Source organism: Acanthopagrus latus, chromosome 21 (genome assembly GCF_904848185.1).
Source record: "Acanthopagrus latus isolate v.2019 chromosome 21, fAcaLat1.1, whole genome shotgun sequence".
Taxonomy (NCBI): Eukaryota; Metazoa; Chordata; class Actinopteri; order Spariformes; family Sparidae; genus Acanthopagrus; species Acanthopagrus latus.
The window spans coordinates 7,091,235-7,109,724 of NC_051059.1; the positions used below are offsets into that span (position 1 = coordinate 7,091,235).

An 18,490-nucleotide genomic window follows, 5' to 3' on the forward strand; every position below is an offset into this window, starting at 1 on the left:
GCGCAAGGATGTTTACGTACGAGGCGTTTGAGAATCTCTAACTCATGTTGCCTTCAGGTGCGCTCGGAAACATGACAGCTATGATACGCGAACGGGTATTCGCAATAAAATTGAGAAAGGCAACATTTTCTGAGAAAGTCGATGCAGTGGTACTTCACCTCTTCCACCCCCAGTACACAAGTCTCCCTCGTTTCAGACGATATAAGCAAATTGAAGATTTCTTTTAACTAAAATTATCAAGATAATGCAAAGTAGTAAATGTCTTGACTTTATAACGTTTATACATCATGTTGAAGACTTACCAGTTAGCCAGCCCTGGTCAGTCCTGGTCCAAAGTTTTAGTTCCTACCTGTAAGTACACTCCCTTTCTTTTCAATCTCAATGTTTCAATGGCTAACTGGCTGACATAAGCTACAGTTCACAGCAATTAGGGATTTCTATAGTGACATGCTGTGCCCTATTTGTTTTGAGTGTTAATTCGACAGATGGCTAATTCTTACATCCTACACCTTAAATCTCACTTTCATCTTTATCTTATAGATCAGACAATACAAAGGACACATAATGAACATAATAAATGGATTTAAATGTAACGTAGCCTATATAATGGTGTGTTGAAGCCCTAGCTGCTGGGCCTCTATCACCTCCCTGTTCCTTCAGATTTGGTGTGTGGGGATTTGACTAAATATATTCATTTAGGAATATGCACCACAGCAGCACAAAACTGACACTTTTTTTTTTTAAATTATGGGATGCCGTCCTATACAGGGCCATGAAATCAGGACCAGTTTCCAATTATTTAAGATGATAGTCATGGCAACAAGTGATGGACCTAGCTGTGGTGGAGCACAAGTATGTGCAAACTTTGTGAATAATTCAATGAGAATTTTCCTCTTGTCGTTCCACATTGTCAATTTATTTTTTTTTTAATAAATCTGCTGCACATTTCCACTTCACTACAGCTCAAATACGCCCAGAGTTGCTTTTATTCTAAACACTACCGTACAGAACACATTTCATTTGGCTACTCTCTTGTTTCTCTGACCATTCTACTGCATTATGGTTTTATAACCTCTTCAACGTAAAGCTCCGATGTTATTGGGGGTCACTCGAAGGCATCATCTCTCTCTTTTCTCTCCCTCCTCTCTCTCTTGGTATTTCCACATGCTGCAGTGTTCCTACGGTATGTAACAGACGATAGTATCAGAGTGGTCCTAAAGGAACATTTCCTGAGCGGCTGAACAACAGCCTTAGAAAAAATGACACAGAATCTGATAGTTCTTGTTTTGTGTGAGGCGAGGTGAGGCTTTCTTACAAGCGTCCTTGTCTGCACTCTACCTGCGCTTTTGTAGAGTCATAAAAACAGTGCATACAAATAAAAGTGCTGAAGGGGTAAACATGATATCTGTAAAACATTTTGATGTGCAATTTTAAAGCCACGGACAACGTTCAGTTGCTTTTCCAACATTTATGAAGCTATGTAAAGCATACAGAGGCAGAAGCCAATGCTGATACTGATTCTGGGGAGTACTGATATCAGCCAGTATGCTTGCAAACATCATATATGTATATATATATCCACAAAATATATTTTATGCAGTGATCCCAAAATGTAGTTATCTAAAGATACAGCTGATATTTTTTTTTATTAATACTTTCTAAGGGCTGCTTTCAGTGTAACAAACTTTTAGCAGTGTGCATAAATCAGCCAGAATGCCAGTTCCAGCTTTGCAATTTTATCAAAAATAAACGCTAAAGCTTTCATAAGATATATCTAAAAGTCATTAAAGGGTTAACAATCTGCTTTTAAGAGAGGTTTCATAGCTCTGCACCAGAGAATATACTGTGGACCAGTCATGAGTGTCTCCAAACCATATGGAACACTGCCCCTAGTGGCCAAGGAGTGTATTTTTCCATTTGGAACAGCATCACGATTGTTTTTATTTTTTTGTTTTTTTTTTTCTGGATGAACCTTGAGCTCTCCATCATCTCCACCAGCTTGTAGCCCTTAATCCCATTGTTTTATGTCAGTTATATGCAAGGTTGGGAGGGTTACTCTTAAAATGTATTCCGATACAGTTACGAATTATACCTGTCAAAACAGCAGTAACGTCAGCCAAGTATTACAATACTCAGGTCATGTAACTTGATTACTTTACGTTGCTTTTAGATAACCTCAATAGCAAACATAGTCCAATAAAGGCCAGAGAAATTCACTATCACAGGACAACTTTCACTGAATCTTAACACTGAGTGTGGATTCTCTATGAACACACAAAAGCTGAGTGATGTTGTTTGAGACTCATTGTCATGTGTGCATGTGTGCGCAGTTACTGACTGGTATATCATTCTTTGTTTAAAATGCAAGTAATCCTGTTAGTAACCCTCAATTTTACAAAAAGTATTTCAATGTAATTACATATTTTTTCCTGTCACTTTACCTGAATACAGTTACCATTTTCTTGCAGTGGCGGACTCAGAAAGTTCATAGGGCAGTGGTGAAAAAAATCAGAGCACCAGCACTCAAAAAGGGCACTGAAAGAGCACCATAAGACATTTTATTAAGTCTTGTTCACTGTGAGAGGATCCAACAGGCAGTGATGAAATGTAACTAACTGCAAATTCGAGGTACTACTTTCCTTTTTCTTCTACTTTACACTTCCACTACACATTTTGGAGGCTGTCCCCTTCACTCACTGCATTATTTTAATAACTTAAGTTACTAATTACTTCTCAGATAATGTGTGGCATCAGAGCTAAAGGAGTGCATGTTTAAACTTGTTTTATTGAATAACAAATAAAAATAATATAGATAAAATGAAATTAAAAAAAAAACACTGATTCCAATAATCTGAAAAATGCTAAATTTCCAATCAGATAATTTGCTAAGCTAATAATCAACCAACCTATAGTATACACTATATGCATACATTAAATATATGTTTAATTTACTTTTACCTGTTCTTTTGATAATTAGGTGTATTTAAAAAACACTGCCCGGACAGCACTTTATCATGTATTAACTACACATAGGGGCATCCACGAGGGCACTTTTGTTTTTCAAACAAGTGGGCAAAATGTACATGTAATCTGTTACTCCTGAAGCCTGATTATACATCAGCAAACTAATAGCAAATACAAAGTCAAACAGTGTATTATTATATCGTTGGTGATTTTTGTCCTCCAAAAGAGACATCCACATAAATGATCAACCCAACAAAACGATAGCTGTGTCTGCAACTATATGCTTATTGGAAACACCATCTTGAGTTGCACACGTGGATACATCAAGTCGTGCGATATCTCCATCCTGCTATTGGCTGACTGGCTGAACGCGAATGACATGTGTTGCATCCTGGTTGCGTTATTTGCATATTCTTCAGCCAGCAGAGTCGTAGTCACTCAGAGAAGAAGAGAATAACGGCGGCACTTTGTGTGCACATGAAGTGCCACGCAATGACAGATGTTCACTAATGGCAGAATCTCTTTGGTCAGTGAAATGACCATTGGTTTTTATGATTTAATCTGATCTAAATTGAAGACATGATGCAATCACTTCCCTTTTGAAGTAATCGGTAATAGTCTTGCATGTGGGTGAGGACATGGAACTCACTGGTTTGATCTCTGGTTTTGACAAGATGAAGAGGGGCTTAGTGATGCACTTGGGCAGCGCACTAATTTTCGCCAACGCTCCACTGTTACAGTACCATGTTTTGTTCATATTGACTTTACCTCTTCTTGGTTTAGGGCTGAGCAGTGCTGAATGTTTTATGTAAAAAAAATAATGGTAACGTTTGCAAGTATTCAAGGTTTAAGGTTCATTTAATTGTCATTTTACAACACGGGGTTGTGCAATGAAATGCAATGTGTAGTCCCGTCATGCTACACACACGCACACACAAAATTTCATGATAACGATTAGTTTGGTGTCTTTATCTCCTCCTTTCTAAAACCCCCACTCACTGGTAGATTGTTCTCTGTGCACCACTCTGCAAGATTCTTGATTTCCTCCTTGTATGAACCCTCTTTGTGTTTGCAGTGCGGCTGATGACGGTGGTGTCGCCTGCATACTCAACACTAGAGCTCTCATGGGGTGAGGCTGTGTTAAATGCTGTGCTGAAATCACCAAACAGCATTCCGTTGTAGCTTTTCTTATTCACAATGTACTGTACATGAAGACGTAGTGGAGGGCAGTGGATATGGCATCCTCTGTGGATCTGCTGGTTCTGAATGCAAACTGGTGTATACGTTAGGTGGGACCCCTTTGCGACACACCGGGAATGCACATTTGAGAAAGGTGAATGAGCGCAAGGAATTGTTATCCCAGCACATTTAAAATTTTAAAAAGTAATAATAATAACAGGACAAATACAGTATATATGCCAATTACTCTTCCATACAAACTTGTGCTAGAAAATGACTTTGGTGTTTGGGTCACTTAGACCTCAAACAGAACCGATGCAGAACTTTCTGTGGCTGTCGTCAGGAGCGTCACTTCACATCACATTTGTGAGGAATTCTCATACATGCTGAGAAAGTGTCGAAAAGCCACGCTAATGAGACCATATTTAAGGATAATTTCAACCTTCAAAAACATTCAACAAAACCAGCCATTATCCACTCCCCCCCACCCGATGCTGATGTAAAGTTGGTTGAAGTTTTGTAGCCGACTAAACATTTCTGGAGCTTAACAGCAAAACAGCATCGCAGTATTCTCCAAGACAACCGGAGCAGATGGGGACTTGTTTAAGAAACAACAAACAAACAAACAACTGAATAAATGAGTAAATAAATAAAATGTCTCCATTTATCTGTCTGGGCTAAGTCTTCAGGAGCCCAGAGATCCCAAATGGAAACAGATTTGAGGAGATAATTAAAATAGTTTCTAATCAGTTTGGGATCTTCTGTGTTCCAGAGACTTGGATAACAATGTATGGGGTTTTTTTTATTCTTGTTGTCTTTTCCCCATCTACTTCAGTTGTTTAGTTTGTTCAGTAAAATGCTGCTGTTTTGCCCCGACGCTCCAGGAATGTTTCAAGGATTGCAAAGCTTAATCCAACTTCCCATCGGCATAAGGATGAGTAGCTTTGGACACTGACTGAATTCTAGTTTCTGGGTGAGCTGATCTTTAAGTGTCTTGTTTGAGCTGGTCTCCAGGACCGCATGCTCATTTTTTGTTAGTGACATCCAGTGTCTCTCAGGCAGTCACTCAGATATAGCTGGAGAAATGGCTCAACAGGCGACGAGGGAACACCCAACCCGCAGGTACATATGGGTGGTGATTTGAAAGTGAGAGGATAATGCAGGAATCCATCATCCTCGTCATCCACACGGCATGTTACTTCCTTACATGCTCTTCCCCTGGCTGCACACACTGACCTGACTGACAGCCTTTGTCATTGTCTCTAAACATTCAGTGCATTCAGTGAATGAAAGATTGAATAACCACACGCTTCAATCAGCAAACCCCCGGTTGCCTGCCTGTGTACCCCGGCATTCCCTCAGACAGTTGACTCTTGGCTGAGCTGATAAGTCCCTCTTTATTCCGCCGCCTGCTGCCATAAAAGCGCCGGGGAGCTCATTGTGCGGAGTGATCTGATACGGACTACACCCAGCCGCTGCCTCACTGCCGTGGCTTTCTTTGCTGCCCCAGCCTTGACGTTGGTGAACGTCGGAGTGCGGGTTAGGTTGGAGACTCGAGACTCGTCTGCAGGGTTCCTCCCGGTTTTCGGCCGTCTCTCGTTTGGCAACCGCTGTCCCAAAGCTGTAGGCATTTTTATATAGCATCCATTTCTTGAACATGTCTTGGCAAAGCTACGTGGAGAACCTGATGGCCGATGGCAGCTGTCAGGATAGCGCCATTGTTGGGTATACGGACGCCAAATATGTTTGGGCAGCACATGCCGGTGGTACTTTCAACAATATCACGGTAAGAAGTCGAAAGGGGGTAAACATGGCCGAGGGTGCGTTTCAGTTTCACATTGTTGTTGTGTTTCACCCACGCAGAGCTCGCCAGACCTGAACAGCGCCGAGACCGTTAACCTCGCAGGGTCTAAATGACTAGCAAGCTAACGGTGTCGTGCTAGCTCAGCAAGCTAGCTAGTTTATCGGTGGCCTTTCTCGGCTATTTCCTGCTAAGAAAACGTTGCGGGACTAGACCTCGTGTGGATCAGATAAGACTCAGCTCATTTGTGGCTTCCAGGCTCCATAAGGACACGAAGAACTCGCACACCCCGAGCGAGCGCTCATCGAAAATTGAAGACGCTGCTAAATTAAGCTAAGGCTAATTTAAACCCAGCTAGCGGACGGGTGTCTGACTTAAGAAAACGTGCATGCTTTTGTGTGCACGGCCGCTTTGATTAGCTAACGTTAAGCTGCTGCTTTACCGGCTACCTGTGGTTAAAAGGGCTAACTCTGGCGGACACTTGGTCAGCCATATAGGGAGCTCGCTAATCAAGAAGGCGAACGGTCCAGCTGCATGTTTTATATTTTAATCGTTTATAATGTGAATGAATGACAATGTGTTGGTTTTTTTTTCCCCTTAAATCACCGAGCGCAATAGCACTGGAGCCACTCCGCTACATAAACGTCACCACACTTCCGCTATTTACTGCAGGGATGGGATGTGAAATTGTGCAAAGTTAATACGGCCAAATCGCAGGTTTATAACTTGTATTCACAAAACGCCTACGTTTTTAATGACAGGCTGAAATTGTCAGTTGCAGTGTTATGTCCAGGTTTGTTTGTTTTTTTGTTTTTTGTTTTTTGAAATCGGGCTGCAATATACTTTTAACTGATCAATTCTTTTGTCGATTAATTACTTAAAAGGGGTGATATATTGTCTGTATAACTGAGCTTAACGTTGTTTCATTAACTTGCCTAGTCTTGCCTGGATATACATATTCTGATTACTGTCATGTATATCAAAGAGATGTTGTAACCATCAAAAAGATGGAATTATTGCTGTGTGAATGACTGGGGTCAATATTTAATCTGAGTAGTAACTTTTCTGCCAAATGAGTAATAGCCTTAGCTCGCATGGAAAACTTGATGATTTATAAATTGATCGCTTTTTTTTTTTAAAATAAAGAAAATGTGGAAGCCCCTTGGATCTGATCAGTAATGTAACACAAGGCAGATTCCCCTAATGCATCATGGGTAGGCAGTGTCTACAAGAAAGGAAATTAAGTTTTTCACTCTTACTGTAAATGAACTTCAGCCTCCTTGAATTCTAAGAATCAGTATCGATTCTGAAAAAGCCATATCGGTTGACCCCCACTTGTGGCTAGACTGTATATTGTCAGTGAAGCCACTATAATAAGCCTTTTTTGTTTTTGGTCATTAACAAAGCAGTGCCCATTGGATTTTGTTGGCATCTCGCTTCCTTGCTTATAGACACTGGATTATTAACACTGTGCCTTTTTATGCTAGTGAGGATCCATGGATGTGACTGACACTGCCCCAATCCTGTTTTCTTTTGTGTTTTCCAGTCTCAAGAAATTGATGTCCTTATCGGTAAGGACAGGGAGACCTTCTACACCAGCGGGCTCACTCTGGGCTCAAAGAAGTGTTCGGTCCTCAGAGACAGCCTCCATGATGAGGGGGACTGGACAATGGACATCAGGACAAAGAGCCAAGGAGGAGAACCTACATACAATATCTCTGTGGGGAAAGCTGGAAAAGGTAAGCTGTCATCATGGGTCAGTCTACCTAATATAATGGTCTCTGTTAGAGGAGCTACCACACAAGAGTTTTTTATTTTTTGTATGTTTTTGAAGTGCAGACTAATATCAGGGGCTTGTTTTTAATTACAATTGTAAGATAATTTGTCCTGGCCAAAAATATGCTGGTTCCAGCTTTTTAAATGTGATTATTTGATGCTTCTGTTTATCATACATGTCTAATTTGATTAGTTGAGAAACATTTGGCAAACTAATTGATAAAGATGTGTAGCAGTATCTCTAAACCATTATTTGACAAATCAGTGTCTTGAGTAAATTCACCTTCAATTGCACAAGTTTGCATTTTTAAAAAGATTTTTTTAGAAGTTCTCAGAAGGAGGAATGCCAATTTTTAAGCATTTGGAAAAAAAAAACAAAAAAAAAAACAATAATCCTATTCCGTCACCCCAAGTACTCAATTTCAGAATAATTCTTTAAAACCAAGTTACATGAATAATAAACTAGATTGACAACACTAAATAATGACTTTATTTCAATTGCGGAGCTCCTATCTGTCATTATTCAACAACTAGTCCAACTGAATTTAGACCACCATATTTAGGCTATTAATTTGCTAACATGTAATATCAGTTTATGAAGAATGTTTTTGTATTTTTTTTTTTTTAATGACAAATGACTTGCTTTTTAAATTAAATTCATTTCTCATACCAGTACTGTGTTATTGTTTTATTACAAGCAAGTATTGCTTTTTTACCCATCACTGATTGTCAGTTTTAATATTTTTTTTATCTCTTAAATGCTGTTGGGCAATTTTGTTTAGATGCAGACTTGTAAGGTTAAATATTACAGTTTAAATAGTCTGACTTTACCTGGAAACTTGATATAAAACAAGGGTTTGCCTACTCTAGCCTGTTTGCCTTTGTGGTCCTCAATGTTTGATATTGCTCCAGTGTTTCTCATAGGTTCAGATTTGTAAGCTGACTTTTTGATATTTGGCAACAAAATAATATTGTAAGTATCGTTTCAGACTGCAAGGGGAAACAAATACCCGAGTGGGCTGCTAAATTTTTATGTGGGAAACACTGATTATGATCAAAACCAAACTCTCTTGTTTTCCTTTCATTTTCCCAACACTGCTCCCTTTTTCTGTTGAGAAACCAGTCATCCTCCTGCTTTGCACGTTTATACTTAAAAGTGTAGTTAGAACAACACAAATTAAGTGTCTCATTAATTTGCAGTGAAATGCTTACATATAGTACCTGTATGAAAGATGGGGTACACCTTAATTAGTCCCCAGCATGTATCATAATAGTTGTCTTGATTAAGCAAAATGAGCCTGTTTTTGTACCTGGTACAGCAACTGTTTTCTTGCAATTTCCACTAGATCATTAGTGTTTTCCTTCTGGTTTGCTGTTAAAAGCAGAGGTCAGCAGGAGCTGTCCTGACCAATCAAGTGCACTGGTCTTACTGAAGAATATAATTGCTGTATTAAAAATAAAGTAGCTTCTGTGGTGATATTCAACCATGTGTTAAGGATGATGAAGTCGTCTGTGTGTGGCCCATGAATGGCTCGCTGGTTCAGTCACTGGCAATTCCCAGTAAGAGAAAAACTAGTGAGTAATAAATTACAAATATTTTAAATGCTTAATGTTCATTTGGTGGTCATCAGTGTCACGTTGACATAGTAAAACATAATTATGTCAAATTGTGACAATTTGATTAATTTAAATCACCTGTTGCAGTCTATGGTTAAAAAAGAAACACTGCAGGTTGTTGGTCCTGTATGGCACATGGTTGAATATCCCTGGACTGTACACTTCTGGTGACATTACTTCTTACTTTGAATGCCTTTCCTTTTACCTCCTTATTACTTTTCTTAACTTTCCCTTTTTTCTATCTCTTCTCTTCCAGTTTTGGTTCTTGTAATGGGCAAAGAAGGGGTCCATGGAGGCGGATTGAATAAGAAGGCTTACTCAATGGCAAAATACTTGAGGGATTCAGGGTTTTAATGTTTTCAAGCTCACGTAGATAAAATTTGAGGGACAAAAAGAAGAGAAAAGAAATATTGCTGTTAAGATTTCTCCTGCAAGCAGTCATATGTCTTGGAAACTTTTAATAGCAATGAAGAGTGGTAAGATACTGTGTCACCTTTGTTCCCTCCTTCATCCTGCAGGGGAGAGGGGGGGAAGACTCTTCAATTTTGTTCATTTCTCTTTTTTTCCTTGTGTGCTCCAGCATTGGTTTTAATCATGGGAAAGGAGGGGATCCATGGTGGAAATCTTAACAAGAAAGCACATGCAATGGCTGAGTACCTGAGGAGGTCTGGATATTAAGCAACCTCTCCACCCATCCATCAACTTAGCAGCCCACTCCCACTCACCGCATTGTGTTGACACTACTTCCAGGATTAGATGGAATACAATGTTACTTCCTCCCCAGTCTACTTTTTTACACAGCCTTTTGTTTGCTCAGCCCCCCCACACTCCCTTTCTTTTCCTTGTTTTTTTATTTTTAAAAACCTTCCCCACTTTAACATTGTACTTCTCATGGCATGTTCATTGAAATGTGTATTAACCAAAAGTGTGCAAAATAAAAAAAAAATAAAAAAAAAAGGAAATTGAATAAAAGTGTGACACAAATTTGGACTTACCTTGTACAACATTTAGTTAACGACTGGCTAGTGTTCCAAGGGGAAGTACACATGTAATGGTGGTGACAGTTTGCATAGTTATTATGCTTTGTGAGCATTAATAAAGATGCCAGACTTTGTTTTATTTTTATTCATCAGCATGGGCATTTAAAAGTTGCATGCATACACTCTTTAGCATACAGATCCGCTCTCTGTCCCAGCCTAATATTCCAGCCAAAACCATCTTGTCATTGGCCTCCCATCTCCAAGTCCTCAAGCCTCCATTAAAGAAATGACAAAGTCCTGCTGTATGTGTGTATCAATTCGCCACCCTCAAGCATCAATGTCTTTTACTCCCATCACATGCTTTTGCTGTTGTACCTGAATGTGGTCTTAAAAGTTAATGATGTGGTGTTGGGCTGTTGTTTGAGTGTAGTGTGCGGCCGGTCAGCATTACTGAGGTCCCAAGATATCGTCATGACACTTCAACACATCCAGGAGTCTCAGTGGACATTCCACCTCTGTGACAGCTCAGTCATTTGTTAGTCTGCTATTTGTAAATTTTTCTATAAATCACTACACTCATATTATGTGAGGTTATGCCCCCCCCCCGTTGGACCAACTGTCAGTATAAGAGGATTATCAGAATTACTTCAGCTTATTCTGATTGATGATTGTTGGCATCACCTGTTGACTGTAAATCTTTGAGACAACTTCAAATGACTGTAAAACATTTAACTGCTTCCTTAGACTTCAACACTACTTAAACTTTTCATCACTAACTGATTTGTTGCTAACTCCATATCCATTAACCAATGAAACAGCAATGACATTTTACTACAGTATGAATGCATTTTGACTGTACAACCAGGCTGTTGGGCTCCAACACCTTGGAATTATTTGCCTTGTGCTTTAGTCATCAAAGGTGTATTCACAAATTGTCATAGTACGGTACTTAGAAGTATATTTAAAAGAAAAAAAATGCTGTGTACACTAAACATATTGAAAATGGTGTTGGTTGGAATAAGAACATTTGTAAGTTGTCTTGTGAAAATTTTCTGAGAATAACTGTGTATTCTGTGCCATAAAAATCGATCTGATCTGTTGCTACTACGAGTTGGATTTTTAACTGCTGCCCTGGCAAGAAGTAACTTTTAATGGCACTTTCCTAAGGGATATTTTGGCATCAGTAATCTCCAGACTTTGTGGAATATGTACAGAATTAAATAACAGAAAAAATGAGTTTGCGATATTTTGTCTTTTTTTTTTTTTGAGTTGGAAATTCATTCTGCCACAAAATCTGCTTTTTCAAATGCCATGAATTGATGAGACATCTTGTTTACAGACAGATCAAATAAAAGTTATTCCAACCAGAGGTAAAGCTGGTATGTCTTGTCTGTTGCATTATGAGTAGAAACCATGCCTGCTGACTGATTCAAGGGTTTTTATATTCTATAGCCTTAATTTGGGTAACCCTTAGGAAACATATTTTAGCTACGCAAACTGATTTCAGCGTGGATCTTATAATCCACACTCAAACAGAAAAACACTCCACATAGGTTGTTCATTCTTGATCTAATAGGTTTCACTATTTTCTAGTGTCGGGAAGAACTCAATTTCTCTCTCCTCATGCTTCTAGCCTTTACTGAATACCATAAATAACGAACCTACCCACAGTTTTAAAGCACAAGTGAAAGGTGAAAGCTCCTTGAACACTTGGGTTTGGAATAAATCAGCAAAAATGAATATTTTGCTTTTCACAGATGATATATATAATAATGAAACTTTGCCACTTCCATTCATAGAAAGAAAATAGGCCAAAGGACTAAACTACATTCATTAATGGTGAGCTTTAGCCCATTTAATTCTGTAAAAAGGGGACTACAGTTTTCCACTTTTTTTCTATATGAAACATTAAAAGGGCACAGTTTTGTAGAGCAAAAAAAAAAAAAAATCACAAAGTTGACAACATTTACAATACTGACAAGGGAATAATACAAAAAATAAGGTCTTCACAACGATGTTTGAAGCTAGAAAGTAAAACTATGAAATTGTGTTGTCCTTTAAGGGACTACAGAGGTTTGTTTACTCAGTTTATTCAGTTATAAAAGTGGGAATTTATTTAGCTTGTTTAAGCATGAAAATCAATCAATTTTTCTCTTCTCTTCTAAAATATCTTCCCCAAAACTACACAGTACACCTTTAAGTTTATTCTTTCTTAAATGATTAACAAAATTCTGTATTTGCTTGTTTCTAAAGCCAAACAATGTTTTCACTAACTGAAACATTCAAACTCAAGAATTCGTCATTCTAAAGGCTGCACAGTGTAGTAGGTGTTATGTGCATCATTTTAGACACATTAACCCAGTCAGACTAATAGGTTATACTTTGAAGATAAGGTTAAGTAAAAGTTACCTGGCATTTGAACAGTGTCAGCTGGTTGCTGCTTCTTAGGGCTTTAAACCCGCATATTACCCAATGACGCTGTTCACAGTATGGACAATGCCATTATTAAATATGCCAAAGAAATTTGGAAAGACTAGAAGTACTAGAAGAACATTATAATAAATTAAATAACGTAACTCAACACAATTCGAGCGCCACTGCCCAGTCTAGCTTAGTATGAGGCATTCAAGGCCACAAACTGATGCCCTTAATTGCACGATTGGCCATAGCTGCTGTGTTCAGGTGTTTGATGAGTCCTAATTAAGACCAAACCTCTGCACTCAGCATTTAATACTCTCTGCTCAGAGAAGAAGAGTTTAGCATTCGTGGCACACTCCTGAGGCAATCTGCCAGTGCAGTGCTTTGCTTTGTTCCAATGGCGTGTAGAGTGAGTGGGGGCAGTAAGATTTTATCATTATGTTTAGGACTTCTATTGGTTGCTTCTTGCCATTGCACAAGACCGACAAAGTTTAAGGCCTTGGATAAATTAAGAATAAACTCAACGCGTATACACAATCAGGCTAAAGGAAGTGAACTGCGCCATGGGAGACTCTTAATTGGGCACAACTCTCTGCAAGGCACTGAACTCCAAGGAACCAAGGCCACAAGGAACTCACTGGATCTTGATAGAGACTACCAGGCAGACATGGGTATGCAAAGTAGAAATTTGTACCTGAGAACTGCACTGTAAATCTGTTCAAGTGTTTTAGCTCAGGGCCTCCAGGCTTTTTACTGAATCTAAATGTACCATTGTTTGGACACTAAAATGTGTACCTGTTTAAACTTAAAGTAAAATGTTAGAATTCCTACTGAAAACAAATATCGGGTGACATGTCACCTGAGTAACTGCTGCTGCTAACAGCAACTGTTTTTAGCTAGTTAGCTCAGTTAGCCATTCAGCGCCTGGTTCAAACTGGGAACTCATGGCCCTGTAGCTTCAGACCAGGACGTACAGCTAGGTGGGAACTTGTGTATGTGTGTGTGCGTGTGCGTGCGTGTGTGTGCGTGTGCGTGTGTGTAAAGGTTGGGCGCAGCTCAAGCGGCCTCAAGGACAGGTTGATGGATCTTCTGAGTCAAAGCCAGAGGATGCTGCAGTGAAACGACTTCTCAAAATGGAATCCAAGGTTGAATGTACTGGAGACTCCATGAAACTGGAAGTCCAGGATGCTGCTTCTACCCCAGGATCTCTGTTCTTTGTTGACAGAGGTACATTTTCACTTTCCTGTGGAGCTGGTTATTTACAACTCTTGTTTTTTTTGTTTTTTTAAATTCCTTTTCTATTGAATTTAATTTCTCAGGAAGTCACCTGTCTCCTCTGCCTGTGTCCAAATTGCCGTCAAGCTGTGGTTACACATTAAGGTCAACACAGAAAGCTTTTGTCTTGGTTGCACCTTATGATGGCTGCTTTGTTACTCTTGAGGTGGGATACTCTATTGTGAAAGCACAGGACACATACAGTCTGCACTTGCACACTCAAAACGCTACTTGATGTTTTCAGGAGGACAGCTACGTTCTCCCACTGCGTTGGCTGGGGTTACCAGTGAAGATGTCCTGCCCTTTGAGTAAGAAGTCTTCACCTAGCCCTCCGATGGTAACCTGCCATGCTGAAGGCATGGTTGTGAAAACTGAATGGAGTGGCTCTGACATAAAAGTAAATCGTACGTTTTTTTGTTTTTTTTTCATTATTTCATGTCTTTAAAATGGGTCAATATGGACAATGTATATCATGTATGTTATGCCCTGTAGACTGTCAAACAAGGGTGTAACGAGTCACATGGGCTACATAATCTGGTTCTTCACTCTTGAAGTGTGTATAAATCAAGAGATGAGACTTTACACTGCACACAGAGGGCATTGGTTTGTTCCTCATTTAGTAAAAGTTGTACGTTGAGTTATTAAAATGGATTTTAGTTTGTCTGCTTCAAAAGACTCCCTCAAACTAGCCCCAAGATGGCTAGTTTGTTGTTCCCAGGTCAAATCCAGTACTTTTTATCTCATTTATTTTTTTTTTACAGTGAATGGTAACTGGGAGCCACTAATGAAAGCCTCAGTCAGATGTGGGTTTGGTGTGGTTGTACATCCTGAAGGTGTGGTTGTCTCGGTTCACTATGTCCCGTGCCTGGAGAAAAAGGTATTGTACAAATGGCTTCCTCTCTATGAAAATGTCTTTTTTTTCCCTTCTTTTTTAAAAACATGTAACCTATTGACACTTTCTATTCCAGGATGGATTGTACACCCTGGAACTTGCTGGATACGGACAAACTAAAATTTCCTGTCCATCACTGTCATCTGCTCAACATGAAGGAACAAAAACAACTGAGAAATATCCTGCTGTTCCCCAGGTGCCAGGTTACCCTGCAGTAGTACAAGCTACAAAGCCCACAACTGCTCCAAAGCCACCACAACCTGAAGCCCCTCAGGGCCAGGTATACCAGTCTTTCTACCCTCAGCCAAAGCCTGAACATGGCCCAGAAACTAAGCCCACAACTGCTCCCAAGCTACTACAACCTGAAGCCCCTCAGGGCCAGGTATACCAGCATTTTTATCCAAACCCTTTCTACCCCCAGCCAGGGCTTGAAACTTTACCAGCTACAAAGCCCACAGCTGCTCCCAAGTCACCACAACCTGAAGCCCCTCAGGGCCAGGTATACCAGTCTTTCTACCCTCAGCCTGAAAATGGCCCAGAACCTGCTCCCACAACTGCTTCCAAGCCACCACAACCTCAAGCCCCCCAGGGCCAGGTATACCAGCCTTTTTACCCCAATCCTTTCTATCCAAACCCTTTATACCACCAGCCAGGGCCTGAAACTGTACCAGCTACAAAGCCCACAGCTGCTCCCAAGCCACCACAACCTGAAGCCCCTCAGGGCCATGTATACCAGTCTTTCTACCCTCGACCTCAGCCTGAAAAGATCCCAGAACCTGCTCCCAAGCCACCACAACCTGAAGCCCCCCAGGGCCAGGTATACCAGCCTTTCTACCCCAACCCTTTCTACCCTCAGCCGAAACCTGAAAATGGCCCAGAACCTGCTCCCAAGCCACCACAACCTGAAGCCCCTCAGGGCCAGGTATACCAGCCTTTTTACCCCAACCCTTTCTATCCAAACCCTTTCTACCCCCAGCCAGGGCCTGAAACTGTACCAGCTACAAAACCCACAGCTGCTCCCGAATCACCACAACCTGAAGCCCCTCAGGGCCAGGTATACCAGTCTTTCTACCCTCAGCCGAAACCTGAAAATGGCCCAGAACCTGTTCCCAAGCCACCACATCCTGAAGCCCCCCAGGGCCAGGTATACCAGCCTTTTTACCCCAACCCTTTCTATCCAAACCCTTTCTACTCCCAGCCAGGGCCTGAAACTGTACCAGCTACAAAGCCCACAGCTGCTCCCGAGTCACCGCAACCTGAAGCCCCTCAGGGCCAGGTATACCAGTCTTTCTACCCTCAGCCGAAACCTGAAAATGGCCCAGAACCTGCTCCCAAGCCACCACAACCTGAAGCCCCCCAGGGCCAGGTATACCAGCCTTTTTACCCCAACCCTTTATATCCAAACCCCTTCTATCCTCAGCCAAAGCCTGAAACTGGCCCAGAAACTGGAACAGAAACTAAGCCTACAAGTGCTCCCAAGCCACCACAACCTGAAGCCCCTCAGGGCCAGGTATACCAGCCTTTTTACCACAACCCTTTTTACCCAAACCCTATCTACCCCCTGCCAGGGCCTGAATCAACTTTATCAGCTGCATATTACACAGCAGCTCCCAAGCCAATACAACCTCAAGCCCCTCAGGGCCAGGTCTATCAGTCTTTCCACCCTCAGCCTCAGCCTGGACATTTGCCAGCTGAGAAGCCAACTGCTGTTCCAAAGCCTGCAGCAACTGAAACATCTCAGGGACAAGTATATAAACCATATGCCCAACCATTGCCTGGTGCTGGATCAAATGGTGAACGCCCTCCAGCCGTCAAACCTCCACAGGGCCAGCTGCCTCACCCCTTTAACGCATACTACTTCCCACAACAGCCCCAGTGGCACCAGCCTGCAACATTGCCCCCTGCCACCTCAAAGCAGGAACCACAACAGGTCACCACTCCAGCTAGTAGTGAAGCGCCCCCAGAAGTCCCACAAAGCTCTTCATACATGCCACCAGTGTTCTGCCCTCAGTTTTGCCCTCCTGGATTTTCTAATTGCTGTCCACAAATTGCTTTTCATCAACATCTCCATCATATTGTTCCTGCTGGACCGGGCAGTAAAGGTACACCTTCATTCTACACAGGACTCCCTTTCCTACCTTCATTGGCTTATTCTGGGTATGGCAATGGCTTTGATTCTCCTCCCCTTCCTCGAAAGACAAATGAAGCTATCGCAGCTTCCACCTCTGCACCTCAGTCTCCGCCTGCAAATGGAAAGCAACCATATAATCAGCCACCAGGTGGCAACCCTGCTGCAGTAGCTGAAAGTAATCCTAGCAAGCCTTCAAATCCTGAACAACAAATGTACCCTTATTTTGTGCCTAATGTATACCCTCCTTTCCCACATAACCCACAGCCAAAGTGGCAAAATGATGGGCTATCAACTGAGGACATGAATAATCCCTCTGGACCTAATGTGTCTTTTATTGACCAGAATCTACAGCAGCATACAGCAATGTGGCAAAATAAACCTACAGCTGAGGAGCAACAGCCATCTAATGAGCAACACACTGAATCTAATAAACATGAACAGATTATGAATGCAGACACTGGACCAAAGAATTATCTGCTGCTTCCACATGGCCCACCAGGTAGGGAGCCTAATGGTTTCAATGAGTTGCCACTGCCTTTTAGATATCTTGGTCATGAAACATACTTTGTGGCACCAAATATTGCAAACAGTCAGGGTAGTAAAAATCAATATCAAAACTTTAGGCCTCCACAGGAAAACCCCCAAATCTCCAAATGGCTGGGGAAGGGTAATTCCAATCCTTTACCTGATAATGTCAACAACATGCCCAGGCCTGGTGATGAATCGAGTAGTTTGCGATTGCTTGCCTCTTCAGCTGGCCCTCATGTTGTACCTGTGCCTCAAGTTCCATCTTTCAGTACAGCACATGCAAATTCTAAAACTGATTCATTCACATTCTTTGTGAAACCCATGCCAACTTCAGGCCCTAGCCAAAGGATTCCACCGTATGTTCCTGGACATCTATTTCAACAATGGATCTCTGCAGCTAACAACCAAGGAAATGGTATGTTGTCAGTTTCATGATTTTTAGAAGCTTTTTAATTCTGGACTAACCTGTGTCTCTTTGCAGGACTGAACCAACCCATTCAGGGAGAAGGTGGAAATCCAAAGCAGACATGAGTTTTCTTTATGAATAAAAAATTGCAATAGATAATCTGAGTGTGATTTGAGTTAATGTTTTATTTTTATTTTTTAAATGCACTGTCTTTTTTAGTCTGAGGGTTGCATTTTTGAGTGGGCATGGAAGCAAATTTACTAAGTGGGTGTACGATCTGAATGAGAAGTCTTATCTTTGTGGCTGGATGGTCAAGGATGAATTTCTCCCCCACCCCCCCATTTCAAAGTTGACAGTTGACTCAGTTCTTGTTGGCATTATATCCACTATTTGGAATCAAAAGGTGCAATGCCCTTGATGAACTTGAGTGTCTCGCTTGGCTTTACCATGGACTAGTACTTCCTGATCATTGACCCTTTCATGTAAATGCACTTACTAGAATGCCCATTCATTAAAAGTTGCC

At 41.0% G+C, this 18,490-nt stretch overlaps 2 protein-coding genes across 4 annotated transcripts; both read left to right on the plus strand.

Moving 5' to 3' along the window:
* Nucleotides 1-5,490: 5,490 nt before the first annotated feature.
* LOC119011187 (profilin-2-like) lies at nt 5,491-11,686 on the plus strand. Of its 2 annotated transcripts, none has more exons than XM_037084126.1 (3): nt 5,491-5,929; nt 7,491-7,683; nt 9,594-11,686. In XM_037084126.1, the coding sequence occupies exons 1-3, from the start codon at nt 5,801-5,803 to the stop codon at nt 9,689-9,691; spliced, it is 420 nt and encodes a 139-aa protein (XP_036940021.1). In that variant the 5' UTR covers nt 5,491-5,800; the 3' UTR covers nt 9,692-11,686. The 2 variants fall into 2 exon arrangements, with proteins under 2 accessions (XP_036940021.1, XP_036940020.1); XM_037084125.1 differs by having other exon boundaries at nt 5,570-5,929; nt 9,918-11,686.
* Nucleotides 11,687-13,038: 1,352 nt separating this feature from the next.
* On the plus strand, nt 13,039-18,126 carry LOC119011266 (basic proline-rich protein-like). Of its 2 annotated transcripts, XM_037084238.1 has the most exons (8): nt 13,039-13,406; nt 13,780-13,962; nt 14,055-14,176; nt 14,255-14,414; nt 14,772-14,887; nt 14,979-17,532; nt 17,896-17,976; nt 18,043-18,126. In XM_037084238.1, the coding sequence occupies exons 1-8, from the start codon at nt 13,133-13,135 to the stop codon at nt 18,090-18,092; spliced, it is 3,540 nt and encodes a 1,179-aa protein (XP_036940133.1). In that variant the 5' UTR covers nt 13,039-13,132; the 3' UTR covers nt 18,093-18,126. The 2 variants fall into 2 exon arrangements, with proteins under 2 accessions (XP_036940133.1, XP_036940132.1); XM_037084237.1 differs by having other exon boundaries at nt 14,979-17,976.
* Nucleotides 18,127-18,490: the final 364 nt, after the last annotated feature.